This window comes from Penicillium robsamsonii (assembly GCF_028829455.1).
Source record: "Penicillium robsamsonii strain IBT 29466 chromosome Unknown utg000003l_segment0_segment0, whole genome shotgun sequence".
Taxonomy (NCBI): Eukaryota; Fungi; Ascomycota; class Eurotiomycetes; order Eurotiales; family Aspergillaceae; genus Penicillium; species Penicillium robsamsonii.
The window spans coordinates 4816961-4831808 of record NW_026643221.1 but is presented as its reverse complement, the minus strand read 5'-3'; the positions used below and the strand labels follow the sequence as shown (position 1 = coordinate 4831808).

At 49.2% G+C, this 14848-nt stretch overlaps 6 protein-coding genes across 6 annotated transcripts; 3 read left to right on the top strand and 3 right to left on the bottom strand.

The window, feature by feature from the left end:
• Positions 1 to 224: 224 nt before the first annotated feature.
• On the bottom strand, positions 225 to 4234 carry N7447_006586 (putative cation chloride cotransporter; the record flags this gene model as incomplete). The annotated part of the gene is made up of 4 exons (XM_057230848.1): positions 225 to 2801; positions 2853 to 3018; positions 3070 to 3661; positions 3712 to 4234. 4 exons carry the CDS (start codon positions 4232 to 4234, stop codon positions 225 to 227), a joined length of 3858 nt encoding a protein of 1285 aa, XP_057085938.1.
• Positions 4235 to 4649: 415 nt separating this feature from the next.
• On the top strand, positions 4650 to 6964 carry N7447_006585 (putative amino acid transporter; the record flags this gene model as incomplete). Its single annotated transcript, XM_057230847.1, has 2 exons — positions 4650 to 6728; positions 6797 to 6964. 2 exons carry the CDS (start codon positions 4650 to 4652, stop codon positions 6962 to 6964), a joined length of 2247 nt encoding a protein of 748 aa, XP_057085937.1.
• Positions 6965 to 7617: 653 nt separating this feature from the next.
• On the bottom strand, positions 7618 to 8387 carry N7447_006584 (pyruvate transporter MPC1; the record flags this gene model as incomplete). The annotated part of the gene is made up of 4 exons (XM_057230846.1): positions 7618 to 7690; positions 7782 to 7940; positions 8045 to 8117; positions 8315 to 8387. 4 exons carry the CDS (start codon positions 8385 to 8387, stop codon positions 7618 to 7620), a joined length of 378 nt encoding a protein of 125 aa, XP_057085936.1.
• An 868-nt stretch (positions 8388 to 9255) lies between these two features.
• Positions 9256 to 10187, bottom strand: N7447_006583 (small nuclear ribonucleoprotein-associated protein; the record flags this gene model as incomplete). Its single annotated transcript, XM_057230845.1, has 5 exons — positions 9256 to 9338; positions 9395 to 9905; positions 9960 to 10031; positions 10090 to 10098; positions 10170 to 10187. The coding sequence occupies 5 exons, from the start codon at positions 10185 to 10187 to the stop codon at positions 9256 to 9258; spliced, it is 693 nt and encodes a 230-aa protein (XP_057085935.1).
• A 561-nt stretch (positions 10188 to 10748) lies between these two features.
• Positions 10749 to 11343, top strand: N7447_006582 (60S ribosomal protein uL5; the record flags this gene model as incomplete). Its single annotated transcript, XM_057230844.1, has 2 exons — positions 10749 to 11152; positions 11217 to 11343. The coding sequence occupies 2 exons, from the start codon at positions 10749 to 10751 to the stop codon at positions 11341 to 11343; spliced, it is 531 nt and encodes a 176-aa protein (XP_057085934.1).
• Positions 11344 to 12800: 1457 nt separating this feature from the next.
• Positions 12801 to 13736, top strand: N7447_006581 (Short-chain dehydrogenase/reductase SDR; the record flags this gene model as incomplete). Its single annotated transcript, XM_057230843.1, has 1 exon — positions 12801 to 13736. One exon carries the CDS (start codon positions 12801 to 12803, stop codon positions 13734 to 13736), a length of 936 nt encoding a protein of 311 aa, XP_057085933.1.
• Between the last annotated feature and the right edge of the window lie 1112 nt (positions 13737 to 14848).

Genomic DNA, 14848 nt, shown 5'->3' with positions numbered 1-14848 from the left:
TTTAATATGTATCCTACCAAGTGCAGAGATTTTGTGGCGTGCAGTAGCGCCGGGATCGTCTCTATGCCTCTGGTATCTGGGATTTGCGCTATGTCTCTAGCAAAAAAATAATTATGTGCACGTTGCGGTCAAGTATATCTTCAAACTCTCTAAGTCCCCCAAAAAAAAGGTCAAATCTAGCGTGTGCTATGTACAGTTCTGTATAATTCGCTGTCATCAATTCATCACAAATTCATTGTCACCGTCATGCTATTACTGTGCACCAGCAGACACGGGGGCAAGTCGTTCCACAGGACTTCCAGGTCGCTCAAGTAAGACGCACTATCATCCGCACTAAGCGAAGTCCCCTCCACGGGAGACGGCAGAGTCGTGAAGATAACGGCGGTATCACCACTCTGCTGGACCATCAACTCATTCAGAATCAAGTGCTGTGCTCGACTCGGGAGATCATTGAAAGACAATGGAACCGATGCTACACCAGGGTATCCGGTTGCATGTGCATGTGCATTCGGATTGCTGTGGGCATCGGGGGAGGTGGGAGACACTGCAGATGGGCGACGGGCGTAGATAGAATCTAGCTTGTTTGCAAATCGTGGAGGTGAGTTTTGCGCCGCAAACATGATAGACGGTCCGTTGCCCTCCTCAGCCTCGGTGTTCACTTTAGCTTCGGGAATGGGCGAGGAGCTGAACCGATTGCTGGAAGCAGAGCGACTGATGGGCGGTGGTCGACCTGGAGGTTTGCTTTTCGGGGAGCCATCATCGCCAGTCTCGATTATGGTTGGGATTAGCTGGTTGGATGGTGTGTCCTCTATTTGAGGGCTCGCATGCATTGGTGTACTCGGAGAGTCTTCGCTAGGGCTGCAATCATCAGTTTTGGACCGGCCAAGGAGTCTCGAAGAGCCGGAAACGGGTACAGCCTCATTTCGAGCGATGAGGATGTCCTCTCCGCCGTCCTCTGGTTCTGGATCGCTGGAATATGCCTCCAAGTCACTGTCTTCGCTGTCACTCAAGCTATCGGGGCTGTCGTAGTCGACGAACGCATCTAGTAAGCGATGCGTTTGCATGCCGAGGTTCACTCCTCCTAGAGCTCGGAAGCTGGAGACAGATCGTCTGCGACGAGTGGACTCAATCAGTTTCCTCAAGCCAGCCACTCGATTGTGCAAGGGTTTGGCTCCATTGTCTTGGCTCGACGGCCCTTGCCAGGTATATGACTTATCAAGATGGAGACTGTCACTGGTTATATCCGAATCCTGCGGGTCTTGATCGACCGCACGAGCTTGTAAGACCCCTTGCCACCATTCTTCTCCCTGTAGAGCGGAATTAACCCTCTCTAGGGCATCAACTGGGACCGAAGTATCGCCATTCACAATGGTTTGATAGGCCTGAAGATTACCGCAGGCAAGGCAGAAGACCAAGACTTCGGCTTCAATCCGTAATTTGTCAAGGAGAGCTTCAACCCGTCCTCTCTCATCTTCCACATCGGTCTCGTACTCGACGAATACCGCAACTCGGATTTTGTATGTCTTCTTCCACGAGGGAACAGTGTTGAGAATACAGCCCAGTTGAAGGATCAAAGTGTACGTGTCAAAATTAGTGGTCAGCACATGTTGCTTGCTTTCGCTATCAGCCCCAAGTTCAGCGGACATTTGGATCGGCCACAGATCAATATACTTCTTACTGTGGCGACCGCTGGAGTCTGGTAGCTCCAGGTCCTCGAATCCCTTAGCTACAGCAACATTGATCCGAAGCTTGAACAAGAGATCTTCGAGGATTGTGACATAACTCTGCCCGCTCATGGGCGGGTTTGCCGGTCTAGACTCGCTGACCTGCTCGGCTCGCGTGCTCGAGTGGGTCGAATGGCGTCTAGTCCTCGAGTCTCTTCGGCCACTATTCAAAGATAAGGTTTCAACAAGCGACTGGTCCGACCGAAATTGGTCAATCACAACGATGTTGGGCCTCATGCCGCCCAGTCCGGAATTCAAGACAATATTTCGCATACCCCATTCGGCAGCGGGCGAGATAGCAATGTTGACGAAGGCTTTTATCTTGGAATATTCCACAAATTTTGTCCATGTTGTCTGTTGGCGACGTGCTTCGGGGACAGCTGCTGAAAAATCATCGGTCACAAGAACATGAGCTAGGACAAATAGCGACCCTTTCTTCAACGAGTTGCAGAAGGAGACCATTTTGTATTGCCTATCGAGATCGCTAACAAAGAGCAGGATCTGAGGACGCCAGAACTTGACATGCTCCTGACGAAGGCGAAGCAAGTATTTTCGCACTTGGTGATAGATCAAACTTTGACTGACATCCCCCCAAGGTTTGGGTGGCGAGGTATAATGGATCAGCAGGAAAAGAATCACCAGGATGCCTACACATCCCGTGGCGTAAAGACCGTCCACAAAAAACATGCTGATCCCACTGACAAGCGTTCCAGCCGCTGCAGTCTGCCAGTTGAAGTAGTGGAACGACGGACGAAAGTTGGGTGCAGACCCAATTTTCAAGAGGAAACACGCGAGATTGGTCACAAGAAAAGTCATCAAGTAGGTCATGGTAACAAAAGATGCGATACGATTGATGTCGAAAAGCATTGTGACCTGAGCGAACACGAAGGTCACAATGATGGCATATACGGGATCGTCAGTTTTCTGAGCGCCTTGGGCAAAGATTCCTATGCCTGGCAAGAGACTATCTCGCGCAATAGCTTGAAGAAGTTTAGCTGATCCAATCACACCCATCAGGGCGGAAAAGAAACTAGTTGCAAATTCTCCGAGAAGGATCACACTATCAGAGGCATTGACCTATACTCAATTAGGGCGTGCTTCTAGTTTTCCCCTCAAACAAGGACTTACGACTTGTATAACATTCACGTTGTTATAGAAAGACTCCCGAGTCACCGAAGCCGCCATCGCAAGGATGACAAGCCCGTAAGCGACGAAGGTTAAAGCTAACCCTGAGAGTGTACCCTTAGGAATAGCCTTGCTCGGGTTCTTCAAGTCACCGGACATACTTGCTCCTCTGATAGCCAATTAGTGAAATGAGGTTCAAAGTCTGTTGTCGCCAACTTACGCAAAAATACCGCCTGTGGCAGGAAATAGAATACCAAAGAGGTCTTGGAAGTTCTCTCGTCCTTTTATTTGGCTTCCTGCAGCTCCCTTAGTTAGATGGGGTTGGAGATTACCCATCAACGTTTTCAGACGAAGGCCCGTGAACTCCACACCCTGTCGAGGGATTGGGAAAGGCTTCATAAAAATTGCAGAGAGCGGTATGCTGAATGTTGCCACAAGTAGTATGACCAAAAGCCCGTTACTTGCCCTTGCGAATATGGAACTTCCTGCCAAGCAAATTCCTGTGCAAAATACCAGTATAATAGTTCCCCACAAGTACTGCCACCAAAAGCCTTCCTCGAGGAAGTTGGCCCAGTCCCCAGACTGCGTCCCAAAATTCTGAGTAAAACAGTCCACTAAACCAACAGCGTTCATGCCAGTGTTGAACACATAGCCAAGATAAAATACAATGCCGATGGAGCCACCAAATTCGGGGCCCAGAGATCTGGAAATAAGGTAGTAGGCACCGCCGCCTCGGACCGTCCCGTTTGTTGCAATTGCGGACAGAGACATCGTTGTCACGAGGTTGATTGTGTATGATACAAGTAGCAGCCCTTTCATGTATCAGACATGGGATCCTGAGTTTGTGGGGAGGTATGCTCACCTAATATGCCCAATACACCAGCTTGTCCCAAGATGAATCCGAAACGAAGGAACATAAGAATGCTCAGGACATTCAATGTCGTTGGAACAAAAACACCGGAGAATGTACCAAGCTTCTTCGGCTCATCCACCGATCGGGATCGATGTCCACTCTTGTCCTTATCGGCGCGGGAGTCGCGGAGAGGACCCGCAGACAGGTACACATTTTGTGAAGTGGTGTCTCCACTGGTCTCTTGTTCTTGGTCGTGGTCCACTCGGTTATGCCACCACCGAGAAAGGCCCCGGAAGTAAGGTATGGGTGAGGAATGGCGGTGGTCCTCGCTTTCTGGCGAATTCACGGGCTCGTACTGACGGGCCGATCGAGTCGATGGCCAAGGTAGCAAGCGAGTACGTTCATCGGAGATAGCAGGGGCCGAGTCCTCCTGGTTGAGACGTGAGACATCCTCTTGAGCAGTTCGAGTCGCGAAAGTTGGGCGTCGCCGAGACAAGGAGTCGGAAGATTCTCCGACTCGTTCGGTCGCCATGTCAGTTCCAAAATTTATGGTATGAACATGAGGGCACAGGTGACAAAACAATTTAGATAGCAGAAGCCGATAGTCCCAGCAAGACCATTGAGTCTGCAAAGACACGGCGCTAATGAACAGAAAAAGAAAAACAAGCTGTGTATCAATAGATGACGTTGATGGGGGGATGCAAACAGTTTGCACCCCCGTCAACCGCACATGGAGCTGATCGGCCATTGCCGCTTGGCGCTATTTAGTGTCTTAAACCCTCCTCAGTTACATCTTGGGCTTTTCACCCGAATATTCCAATATTCTCTCCGAGGAGCTGGCTTGCACTATTATTTCAAGCGTCCGGCCTTCTTTCCATGCCCATTCCTCGAGTCTAAACACGGCATCCTGTCAGGAGCTAACTTGACACCTTGAGGCCACCTTCAAAATGGCGGATAATGGAGAAGGCTCATCCCTAAATCCAGTTCGGTCTATGCCGATAGCCTCGTCCTCGGTGCGATCGAGGTCCCCCGCACCTGAGTTCGGTAACAGACAGGCTTCCATGGCACGCCTCGCATCCCCAGTGCCCTCCCCTTCATTCGGAACATCCTTGTCGTCTCGACAGGGTATTCCTGCCAGCCGACCTGTCACAAATACCACCACCGAGCAGGAGTTTTCCAGGTCGATTGCAAACACTTCTTCAGTCCCTGGTCCTGGTCATTCTATCCTTGCATCCCAACTACAGGAAAGCCTTGGTCGCTCGCCACCGAGGTTTGGAACTCCGTCACGACACAACGGATCCCCTGCGGTGCATTCGACTCTAGACAACCGACCGTTGGCCTCTCAGTATGGCTCTTTCGATACCAAAAATGGATCCGACTCCCCGGGCATGGCTCCGTACGAAGACCCTGAAGTTATCAAGCGGCATCTAGTCACGGAACACACAGATAACCAATCGGAAATTGCGACCAGCCTTGGTGGTGAGGATAACTTCTCGAGTCTACAGCTTCAGGGCGGCGATATCACACGACAAGTTTACCGCTGGGCGGAGGATGCCGAGGCCGAAGCCGCAGGGCGGTTCTTACGCAGCAAGAGTTTCAGCGTCAGCCGACCAAGGCCAGAGGCTGATACGGAAGACATTGACACGATTCGGGTTCCGGGAGGGTTCCGCAGAGATTATCTACGAAGAGCGGCTGGAAGTCCACACCGCGGAAGTGCCCATGGGTCAAATACAGGCACGCCCCATGGACATGGCGCACCTCAACTGCCGACTACTAGCTTCTTGGAATTCTTGACTCTCTATGGACACTTTGCCGGAGAAGAATTAGAGGAAGATGACGAGGTGCTAGGGCCGGATGAATACTTCTCGTCCGATGCCTGGGACGAGCCAGAGGAGGGCAGAGAGTCTGGAGAAGACGCAGCGCTGTTGCAGCCTGAAACACCGGGTCGGAAAAAGAGAAAGCACAAGCAGCGCTCACCGGCAGGGACAACAACTACAACAGGTGCAGTACTATTACTGCTCAAATCCTTTGTGGGTACTGGTATTCTGTTTCTGCCTCGAGCCTTCCTAAATGGTGGTATGCTCTTCAGTAGCATGGTACTTCTGGGAGTCTCCATCCTGAGCTATTATGCTTTCATTCTTTTGGTCAATACTCGCATGAAGATCGAAGGCTCCTTCGGTGACATTGGTGGCATTCTATACGGCAAGCACATGCGACGCATCATTCTCGGATCAATTGTCCTGAGTCAGATAGGCTTCGTGGCGGCGTACATTGTCTTCGTCTCGCAAAATTTGCAGGCGTTCGTGCTAGCTGTGAGCAAGTGTGCGACATTCATTGACGTCAAGTACATGGTTTTGTTGCAGCTGGTCATCTTCCTGCCTCTCTCTTTGATTCGGGATATCAGTAAACTTGGGTTTACCGCCCTGATCGCTGATGTCTTCATTCTTTTGGGTCTACTTTATATCTACTACTACGATATCAGCACCCTGGTTGACCAGGGCGGCATTTCAGATGTCATTTCTTTCAACCCAGCCACCTGGTCTATGTTCATCGGTACCGCCATCTTCACCTACGAAGGTATCGGTCTCATCATCCCGATTCAAGAATCAATGAAAAAGCCAAATAGATTCCCTGGTGTTCTGGCCGGTGTCATGGTTGTGATCACTTTTATCTTCCTGTCTGCCGGTGCCTTGAGTTACGCAGCTTACGGATCGGCAACCAAGACCGTCATCCTTCTTAACCTTCCCCAGGATGATAAATTTGTCAACGTGGTCCAGTTCCTCTACTCGCTTGCCATCCTGCTGAGCACTCCGTTGCAGCTCTTCCCTGCTATCCGCATTATGGAGAACGAGCTCTTCACTCGCAGTGGCAAGTACAACCCGTATATTAAGTGGAAGAAGAATGGCTTCCGTTTCTTCCTGGTCATAGTCTGTGCCCTTATCGCCTGGTGTGGTGCAAATGATCTAGACAAGTTCGTTTCCCTGGTCGGAAGCTTTGCTTGTGTTCCATTGATCTACGTATACCCGGTATGTCCCTTACATGTACCCTCCTAATCATTACAGAACGGTATGACTGATTCATTATATCGCTATAGCCCCTCCTGCACCTGCGCGCTTGTGCTCGCTCCAAACGCCAAGCGATTGCCGACGTAACTCTTGCTGTCTTCGGCGTCATATGCTGCGTCTATACGACGTACCTGACTCTCATGAGCTGGATGGGCCCTGATGTTCCTCAAAGCCCGGGATACTGCGACTCTCATTGAAGAACTTATTTTTTTGGGTTACTGTAGATCTTGACGAGCTAGGTCTTGTTGCATTCCTTTCAACCCTAGACTGGTATCTCTATCATTGGGTTTTCATATGCTGCTTCAACACATGGACGGAGGGCCTACTTGTATGTTCATTCACAATCTCGGTCAAATTGTCGGTATAGTGGGCGAATTTTGGAGGTTAACTACACTTTCTGTATACATATTTTTTTTGGCTTGGGAGACTATATATTCGATCATATTTGTGTGGGCTTTTTTTAGAAGTTAATCGGCCTAGGGATAACTCAGGAATAACACCTGGACCTGGCCTATCACCGAATCTCGAAGTTGACACAATCAAAAACTAGGTCATCCCATAAAACGAATATGATTCGAGCGCAATAATATAGAGCCTATGTACAGTGACTATCAGCAAACCGACACTAGATCGCAGCCAGCGCCGATAGCTAGGTGTCTTCCTCAAAACCGCAAGTCTACCTCTATATGCCTCCTCTTTTATGATTGTCCGAGACTCATCTAGCCCCAAGGCGAAAACTAGCAGACCATATGTCTATGGATGTGCAATTCTGCAAAAAGAGATAGATGCCTATTAGCCTCGATGAAAACCGAAAAAAAAAGCACAACCAATTTCTTCTCGAGGGCGATTCTTAAGCACCGGCCTCGGCGGCTGCGCCGCCCTTAGCAGCCTGCTCAGCGAGCTGCTTCTCCCGGCCTCCCCACCTGCAAAGTAGAATCAAGTTAATAATCACGGTTATATGAAGCTTGTAGACAAATACAAAGGCCAAATAAGGCCTCATAGGACGAAACGTACTTCCAGTAGTTCATGTAACGGAATCCCTGGGTAGTCTGGGCGCCGAAGTTGGTCAAGTGGCATGCGAAGAGGAGGTAGTTCTTGGGTGTGATAGCGAGGGAGTAGCGCATGAAGGTGGCGGCATAGACAATGAGGGCACCGGTCATAGGGCCAGAGATGCTGTTAAGATAGAGCTATCAGTACGGTTGCTGAGACTATTGCAGCCAACAGAAACGCAGAAGACGAAAGCCAAAGCTCCCTTCATTCATCGGATATGAACGTACATCTCAGCATCCTTCTGTGTGTCCATCACAGCGGCAATGGGGATACCGAAGTTGGAGACAGGGCCCCAAAAATCTAAGAAGCGCCATCGACTGTCAGCAATCTGTTCGGTTCATTTGCACTTTATTGCATTGCGGATGTGCAAGTCCAAGATGAAAAGCGTGTTCCTCTCATCCTCGACCTTGATTCCAATGCTTATTCTCCTTCGGTCTCATTCGCCGTTGGCCGATCTCGGGACGGGAAGCGCTCTGGAACCTGGTGTCGATACGTACGGGTTGAGCAAACATAGTCCAGCACCGAGTTGGAGCGGATCTTGGCGTTGATTGCCTTGATAGCAGCAGCCATTGTGAAGTTGCTGGGAGTTATTAGACGGGACTGAGTTCGGGGGAGATGAGGTCGATATCTGGGGGATGCGGAAGCGCTCGACTCACCGGCGTCGGCCGTGTCACGTGAAGTACCTTCTACAATATCACCTTCGTTGGAACCGATGTTTTATAAAACAATTATCGGTTTTTTATATTAAATTGGTTGATATAAGCCGGTAATTATTAGTGGCTATGTATAGTATGGCAATCTTTGGTTGTTTTCTTCATATTTTGTGGTTTTTAGGCGCAATCTAAGACGAGCTATACGAATATATATTAGAGGAATGGACTCCTATACTAACTACCCCCAATTTACCGCCGTGCTATGATTTGATTTGATGTGTAAACGACAACAGAGGAAGAAAAGAGCTAGCTGTAATAAAATACGAGCGCAAGGTTTTTACATACAGACCTATATTCATCGCACTGGTAGAGTGGAAGGAGGCCCAGTACGGAGTAAATATGGGGCAGACACGCAGAGGACAGTATACAATAGAAGACACAATATACATGATTTAACGGGAAATGGACATAAATAAATGGGATATTGATCGATATTGAATGAAAAGGCCGCGTGTAAAAGCTAGCATATTTTTTTTTTTGACTTAATGCGTAATTCAAAAGGACTTTGGTCTTTTTTGTCCCGTTCCTCGACACGACCTCCATCCATGCGCCGCAACGCCTTGCCCAGTAGAATTTGGGGGTAATCTAGCCTGTCCGCGTATCGTTATCTTTCGCTGGAAGCGTTGACAATGGTTCTTATTCTGCTGAGCCGCCCATGTTCCTTTCGGGGTGAAATCAGATCACCGATAATTTAAAGCATAGAATAATCCTGTGCACATTTCTAATTACCTGCCACCAAATCCAGGGGGGGGGTATCCACGCCCCTGACCGGGAGGCTGGAAACCAGGAGGAGGTTGGAAACCGGCAGCTATGAGAATATCAGTATAGGAGACGCAGCTGGAAAATTATTGGGTGCAAACTTACGGGGGCCACCCTGAGGAGCAAACCCAGGAGGAGGTGCGAAACCAGCTAGAAGCGAATCAGTCAGTTTGAGCCCCAGTCGATCTAGGCAAATGAGAGTACTTACGAGGTCCACCGGGGGGCCTCCACGTCCAGCAAAGCCTGGAGGAGGGGCGCCGGGGAAACCGCCAGGGGGGAATCCAAAACCGCCTGGGGGTGGGGGTCCACCAACGCCGGCTGCAGGGCCGCCGAGTCCGATAGGCAGGCCGCGGCCAGCGGGCTTGCTGATACCAGGGCCCGCGGCAAGAGTGGCAGCTGCGCCGGGTCCGGCGGTACCAAGTCGGGCAGAGGGGTCGGCAGGAGGAGGACCTTCAACAGAGCAAGAGACGACTTGAGTACCGCGCACGATAGTCAGGCCGAGGCTTCGCTTCTCTTCCGCTTCAACCATCGGGGCGTTTGTGGGACCGGCGGAGGGCTTGGATTTCCGCTTGATGCGACGGAATTCTTCTGTATCTGCAAGAACTAGGTTCATGTGCTAGAAAGTAGAAAGGTCAGTTGGGCGCTCAGTCTCGGAATCAGCGAGAAATACCTTATCGAATGCAAGCATGGAACCGGTCATTTGACGTCCATCGTTCAATGTTACGCGCATCCGGTAGTTAATCTGGAAAAGAAATTAGGTACTCTAATCGAGATCTGGAAGTAATTTGAGCCGAACTCACAAGGTTTTGCTAAATGAAAGGAGTTAGCGACAGCCATTGACCGCACGGGTTTCGGGGGTGCAAATGGGGACGAAACTCACCATCTTGTGGGAAGCCATGTTGGCTAGAGAGCGCGCACGGATGCGACTTGAGAGATCAAAAAATAGAGATCAGTAGATAGAGAAAGTCTTTCTACTGCGGGGGACGAAGCAAAGGTGCGAGATCCTATCAAAGATGTGTAGCTCAAGCTTGTCAGGTGCTGCCAGTTCTTGATATTGGATTACCTAATACCTGAGTCAGCCGCCAGTTTGCAAGGGTGCTGCCTGAGGCATATTGAGGCCAAAAACATAAATGACTAAGCGCTCGAATTAGACACCTTATCTAAGCAACGATCAGGGCTTCCAAGTCACGTGTATGATCCCACAGTCCACACTTTCTCTTTTTCCGCGATCACTCTTGTCTCCCCAGTCGACAACCACTTCACGCCCAACCGCCGTCATGGTATGTTCAGCTTCCTACAATCCAAACTACACATCCGATCGACTATATTGTTTTCTTTCATTCCTGTTAATCTGGGCCACAACCTGGAGATCTCCGTCTTGCGCGCACCCAATCTTCAATTTCCCTGAAAATATCTATTCGTCGGCTAGATACACATTCCACAAGTTGAGACTAACACGATGCAGTCTGCCCAAGTTGCTAAGGCCGAGAACCCCTGCCGATCTCTTCGCTTGTCGAAGTTGGTCCTGAACATCTCCGTCGGAGAGTCCGGTGATAGACTCACTCGTGCCGCCAAGGTTCTCGAGCAGCTGTCCGGTCAGACCCCCGTCTACAGCAAGGCCCGTTACACCGTCCGTACCTTCGGTATCCGCCGTAACGAAAAGATCTCCGTCCACGTCACCATCCGTGGCGCCAAGGCCGAGGAGATCCTCGAGCGTGGCCTCAAGGTCAAGGAGTACGAGCTCCGCAAGCGCAACTTCTCCGAGACCGGTAACTTCGGATTCGGTATCAGCGAGCACATCGATCTCGGTATCAAGTACGATCCCGGCATTGGTATCTACGGCATGGACTTCTTCGTCTGCATGTGAGTTCCCACTGGACACTGTATTTCGTAGCAATTCACACCGGATATTAACAAGTAATTTTAGGGACCGCCCCGGTGCCCGTGTTGCCAAGCGCCGCCGCTGCCAGTCCAAGATCGGTGTCAACCACCGCATCACCACCACTGAGACCATGAGATGGTACAAGACCAAGTACGATGGAATTATCCGTTAAGTCTATAAAAGACATAACGGCTGGGTATGGCCTGTGAAGTACGAGGTACTCGACAAGAACCAAAAAAATTATCCCGAGTACTCGAGGAAACAAAATTTGTGGACGGGCACCCCACTGCCAGTCGGCGGGCCCCTTTGATCTCCAACATGGTCTTGATTTTGTACTCCGGCAACCAGGATAGGCGTGGGAGAGACATGAATTGATTATTACCCTTTTACTGCTGCTTTCCCCTTTTCACAATGAGGCTTCACGAGAGGTGATGTTTTCCGCATAACCATTGTTGAAAAGGATGGCGGACACTGGGTTTCAACCTAGTGTCTAGCCCAGACTCGCTTGAGAATGCCTCATGGGCTTCGTCAAAGAGTCGGTCCCTTTCCAGCGAGAATATTCTCATGATGGATTGGGTACCTTGTTATGGCCTATCTTGTCTGTCCTTATCCTATCCTCGTAAGCGCCATTTGCCTGGCATAGAAGTAAACCGGTCGTAGCTTGTAGAGTGACGATTTGTCCTTCGATCTGACGACAATGCTTGCATCGGAACTGCTCATGACTATGCACTTTTATACTGTGTAACCCATGGTATACCAGCTTCGCAGTCTAGAATCGCCCATGCTCCGCCCAAAACTGAAGCCACAATGGTGCAACCTCCGAGACGTGCCACCAAGAAGACTCGATCCCTTCTACTGTGCAATGGCCTCATTGGCTTTTTCTGGTATTAGTGCATATGAAGTTCTACTGGCAAAAGAGAAGTGGGTCTTGGACCTTGCGAAGTACACTAGTCAGTTAATCCATTTTGAATGAGAGCTGGACACCCCAGAATATATAGTAAAAGCGATAAATCAAAATAGATTTCACAAATAATTGACCGAAGAAAACATAAGAAGGCGTGGGGTCAATGTTAAATATACCACCTTATGATTGGCCAATCGAGAAGCGATATATACAGTTTTGAACTTGGGTACTTCGGTCTAGGGGCCATTTCTTAGGCCCACTTCAAATATTGCCTCGCAGAAACGGAAATTCAATCCAATTTAATAGCTGGTAATGCCCAACTTCGTATTTAAACATAGGTTGTTTAAAGTGAAGGTCAAATACTCATGGAACACCACTGTAAGTGCTCTGGGTAGATCCTGAGGTAAATGGCCTCCGATGTCGACTAAGCATAAATTAGATACAAAAGTGGCCTCATCACCGGGATGCGTGAAATCGACATGCCTTGGGCCTCTGAGAAGGGAGAATATATCTAGTTAAGGCTGACTTGAAAAGATAATTGAAGAGTCGGGACGATTCAAAAGGCCGGCGGTCAATTGTGGTGTCGCCACTGGTATATAAATCGGGCATGGTTAATAGTCACCCCGGGTCCGAGTCGAGGCTCGGGATGATGATTCATCAAAAAGAGAGTATAACTTCACGGTAGAACATCGGAAATTCAGTATCTATTGTTCTATGCAAAGAAAATGTCTTCTCTTTTCCGCAAGGGCCACTCTTTTGACCCCAGAAAGGATATTTCAAGCCTTTCTGGGCGGGTCATTCTGGTGACTGGGGGCAACAATGGTCTCGGAAAAGAAACCATAAAGCAATTGGCGGCGCACAACCCTACAAAGATATATATGGGCGCTCGCAGCGTCAAGAAAGCAGAAGAAGCAATTCTTGATATCAAGCGAGAAGTTCCTTCCGCGGAGATCGTGTTTCTGGACATAGATCTTGCGTCTTTCGCCTCCATCAAACGCGCAGCTGAAACATTCCTGTCCACAAACGACCGTCTCGATATTCTTATCAACAACGCCGGTATCTTTGCTGCACCCCCTGGCTTGACCGAGGATGGTTTCGAGGTCCAATTTGGCACAAATTACATGGGTTCGGCACTGCTGACTCGACTACTTCTGCCGGTCCTCACCAAGACTGCTGATACCGGGGCCGATGTTCGTATTGTGAACATTAGCTCTGAGATATACCGAAACGCTCCCAAAACCGGCATACTTCTAAAGCAGGTGAAGACACCGCTCACCGAGATCAGCACCGTCGCCCGTTATGGTCACTCCAAACTCGCCAACATATACTTCGCGAGATCTTGCGCCAAGAAGTTTCCCAGTATTAAGTCGGTTTCTCTACACCCGGGGCTTGTCCGGACGAATATTGGAGGTGGAATGACAGCCAACCCAGTTCTCTCTTTCATTTTTCGTCTGTTCAGCTCAGTAGCTTCCGTGGATATTCCTACTGGCACACTCAATCAGTTATGGGCAAGTACCGCTGATTCGGCTAAAGTGAAGAACGGAGCGTACTACATCCCTTTCTTCAAGGAAGCGAAAAGAACGGGCATCGAGAGTGACATGGACAAAGCGGAGGAATTGTGGCAATGGACAGAACAAGAGTTCGAGGAACATGGCTTTTAGTAATCTTGTAATATAATTTGTACCGATAGTTTTACGATTTCCAGATACTCCACGCTCAACTATTCAGTATACTCTTACTCAAGAGTCAAAGCGTACCGAGGACGACCGTGACCATATATATGAGACTATATAACAAAACCCGTTAATCTTAGTCGCAGACCTACTCGCAGAGGTCGATCATAAGGTTAAACGTACCCGCGACTAACCCATGAAATGGGCCTTCGAAAGTGGCGGAAAATGCAACGGCCTACTTTAACACCTCTATCTGCTGAAAAAAGCCTTACTTAGGCGCGAAGATATGAACACTTTACTTCTGAGGATTAGGTCCGTGTTTATTGGTCTGATGAGTGTACTATTGAACGTGGTATCGGTCAGCGTCGAGAATGGACATTTACCCGTCTAAAGAACCAGCTTTAGGAGCACGAAGAAGAGGGCCGTCAAGTCTAACTGGTTTTAACCTGTGAAGGGCTACAGTTGAATTGATTCCATTGAACGGTGCCTGCATGCTGTTTATCTCTAAAGCTCAAGGAAATGTAAATACAAGGGCGGTCGGAAGTGATGTTGTATCCGCTTGAGGCGGTGAGCCAACACTGCAGGGGCAGAGCCTGGGCTCTAGTATGGGCAGTATAAGTCGAGCGTCAACATCAGGACCGGAGGATTACTAAAAGTGTTGGGCGGGTGCAGAAAAGTGGTGTTACAGGGCAGTGGGCGGTCAAGTGGCAGCTGGACGTCCAAAGTTACGGGTGGAAAGGCAGCCGTTTCTGGCCTCAAAAGTGGTCATTTTCGGCGTCAATCCCACAGGTCCTCATATTCTAGTTGTAAACAGAATATCTTGAGACCACCATACAAAAACACCATGAAAGACTACTCAAAAGACTATAAAAAGGCACCACAAGGCCGTATACGCGGCCGTCTACTCTTGTATCCTCAATATCTAAAATAAGGTTAGTTACCCTGTATATCGGAAGGAATATCGAGAAGACATCTTAATAAACATCTAAAAAGACTTAACAAGACCGCATAAGCTACCAGCTATTCTTGTCTATATAGAGATATAGAAAGAAGCCTTTATCTGGAGAACTTAGTAAATTAATAAGAGGAATAGAATCCGC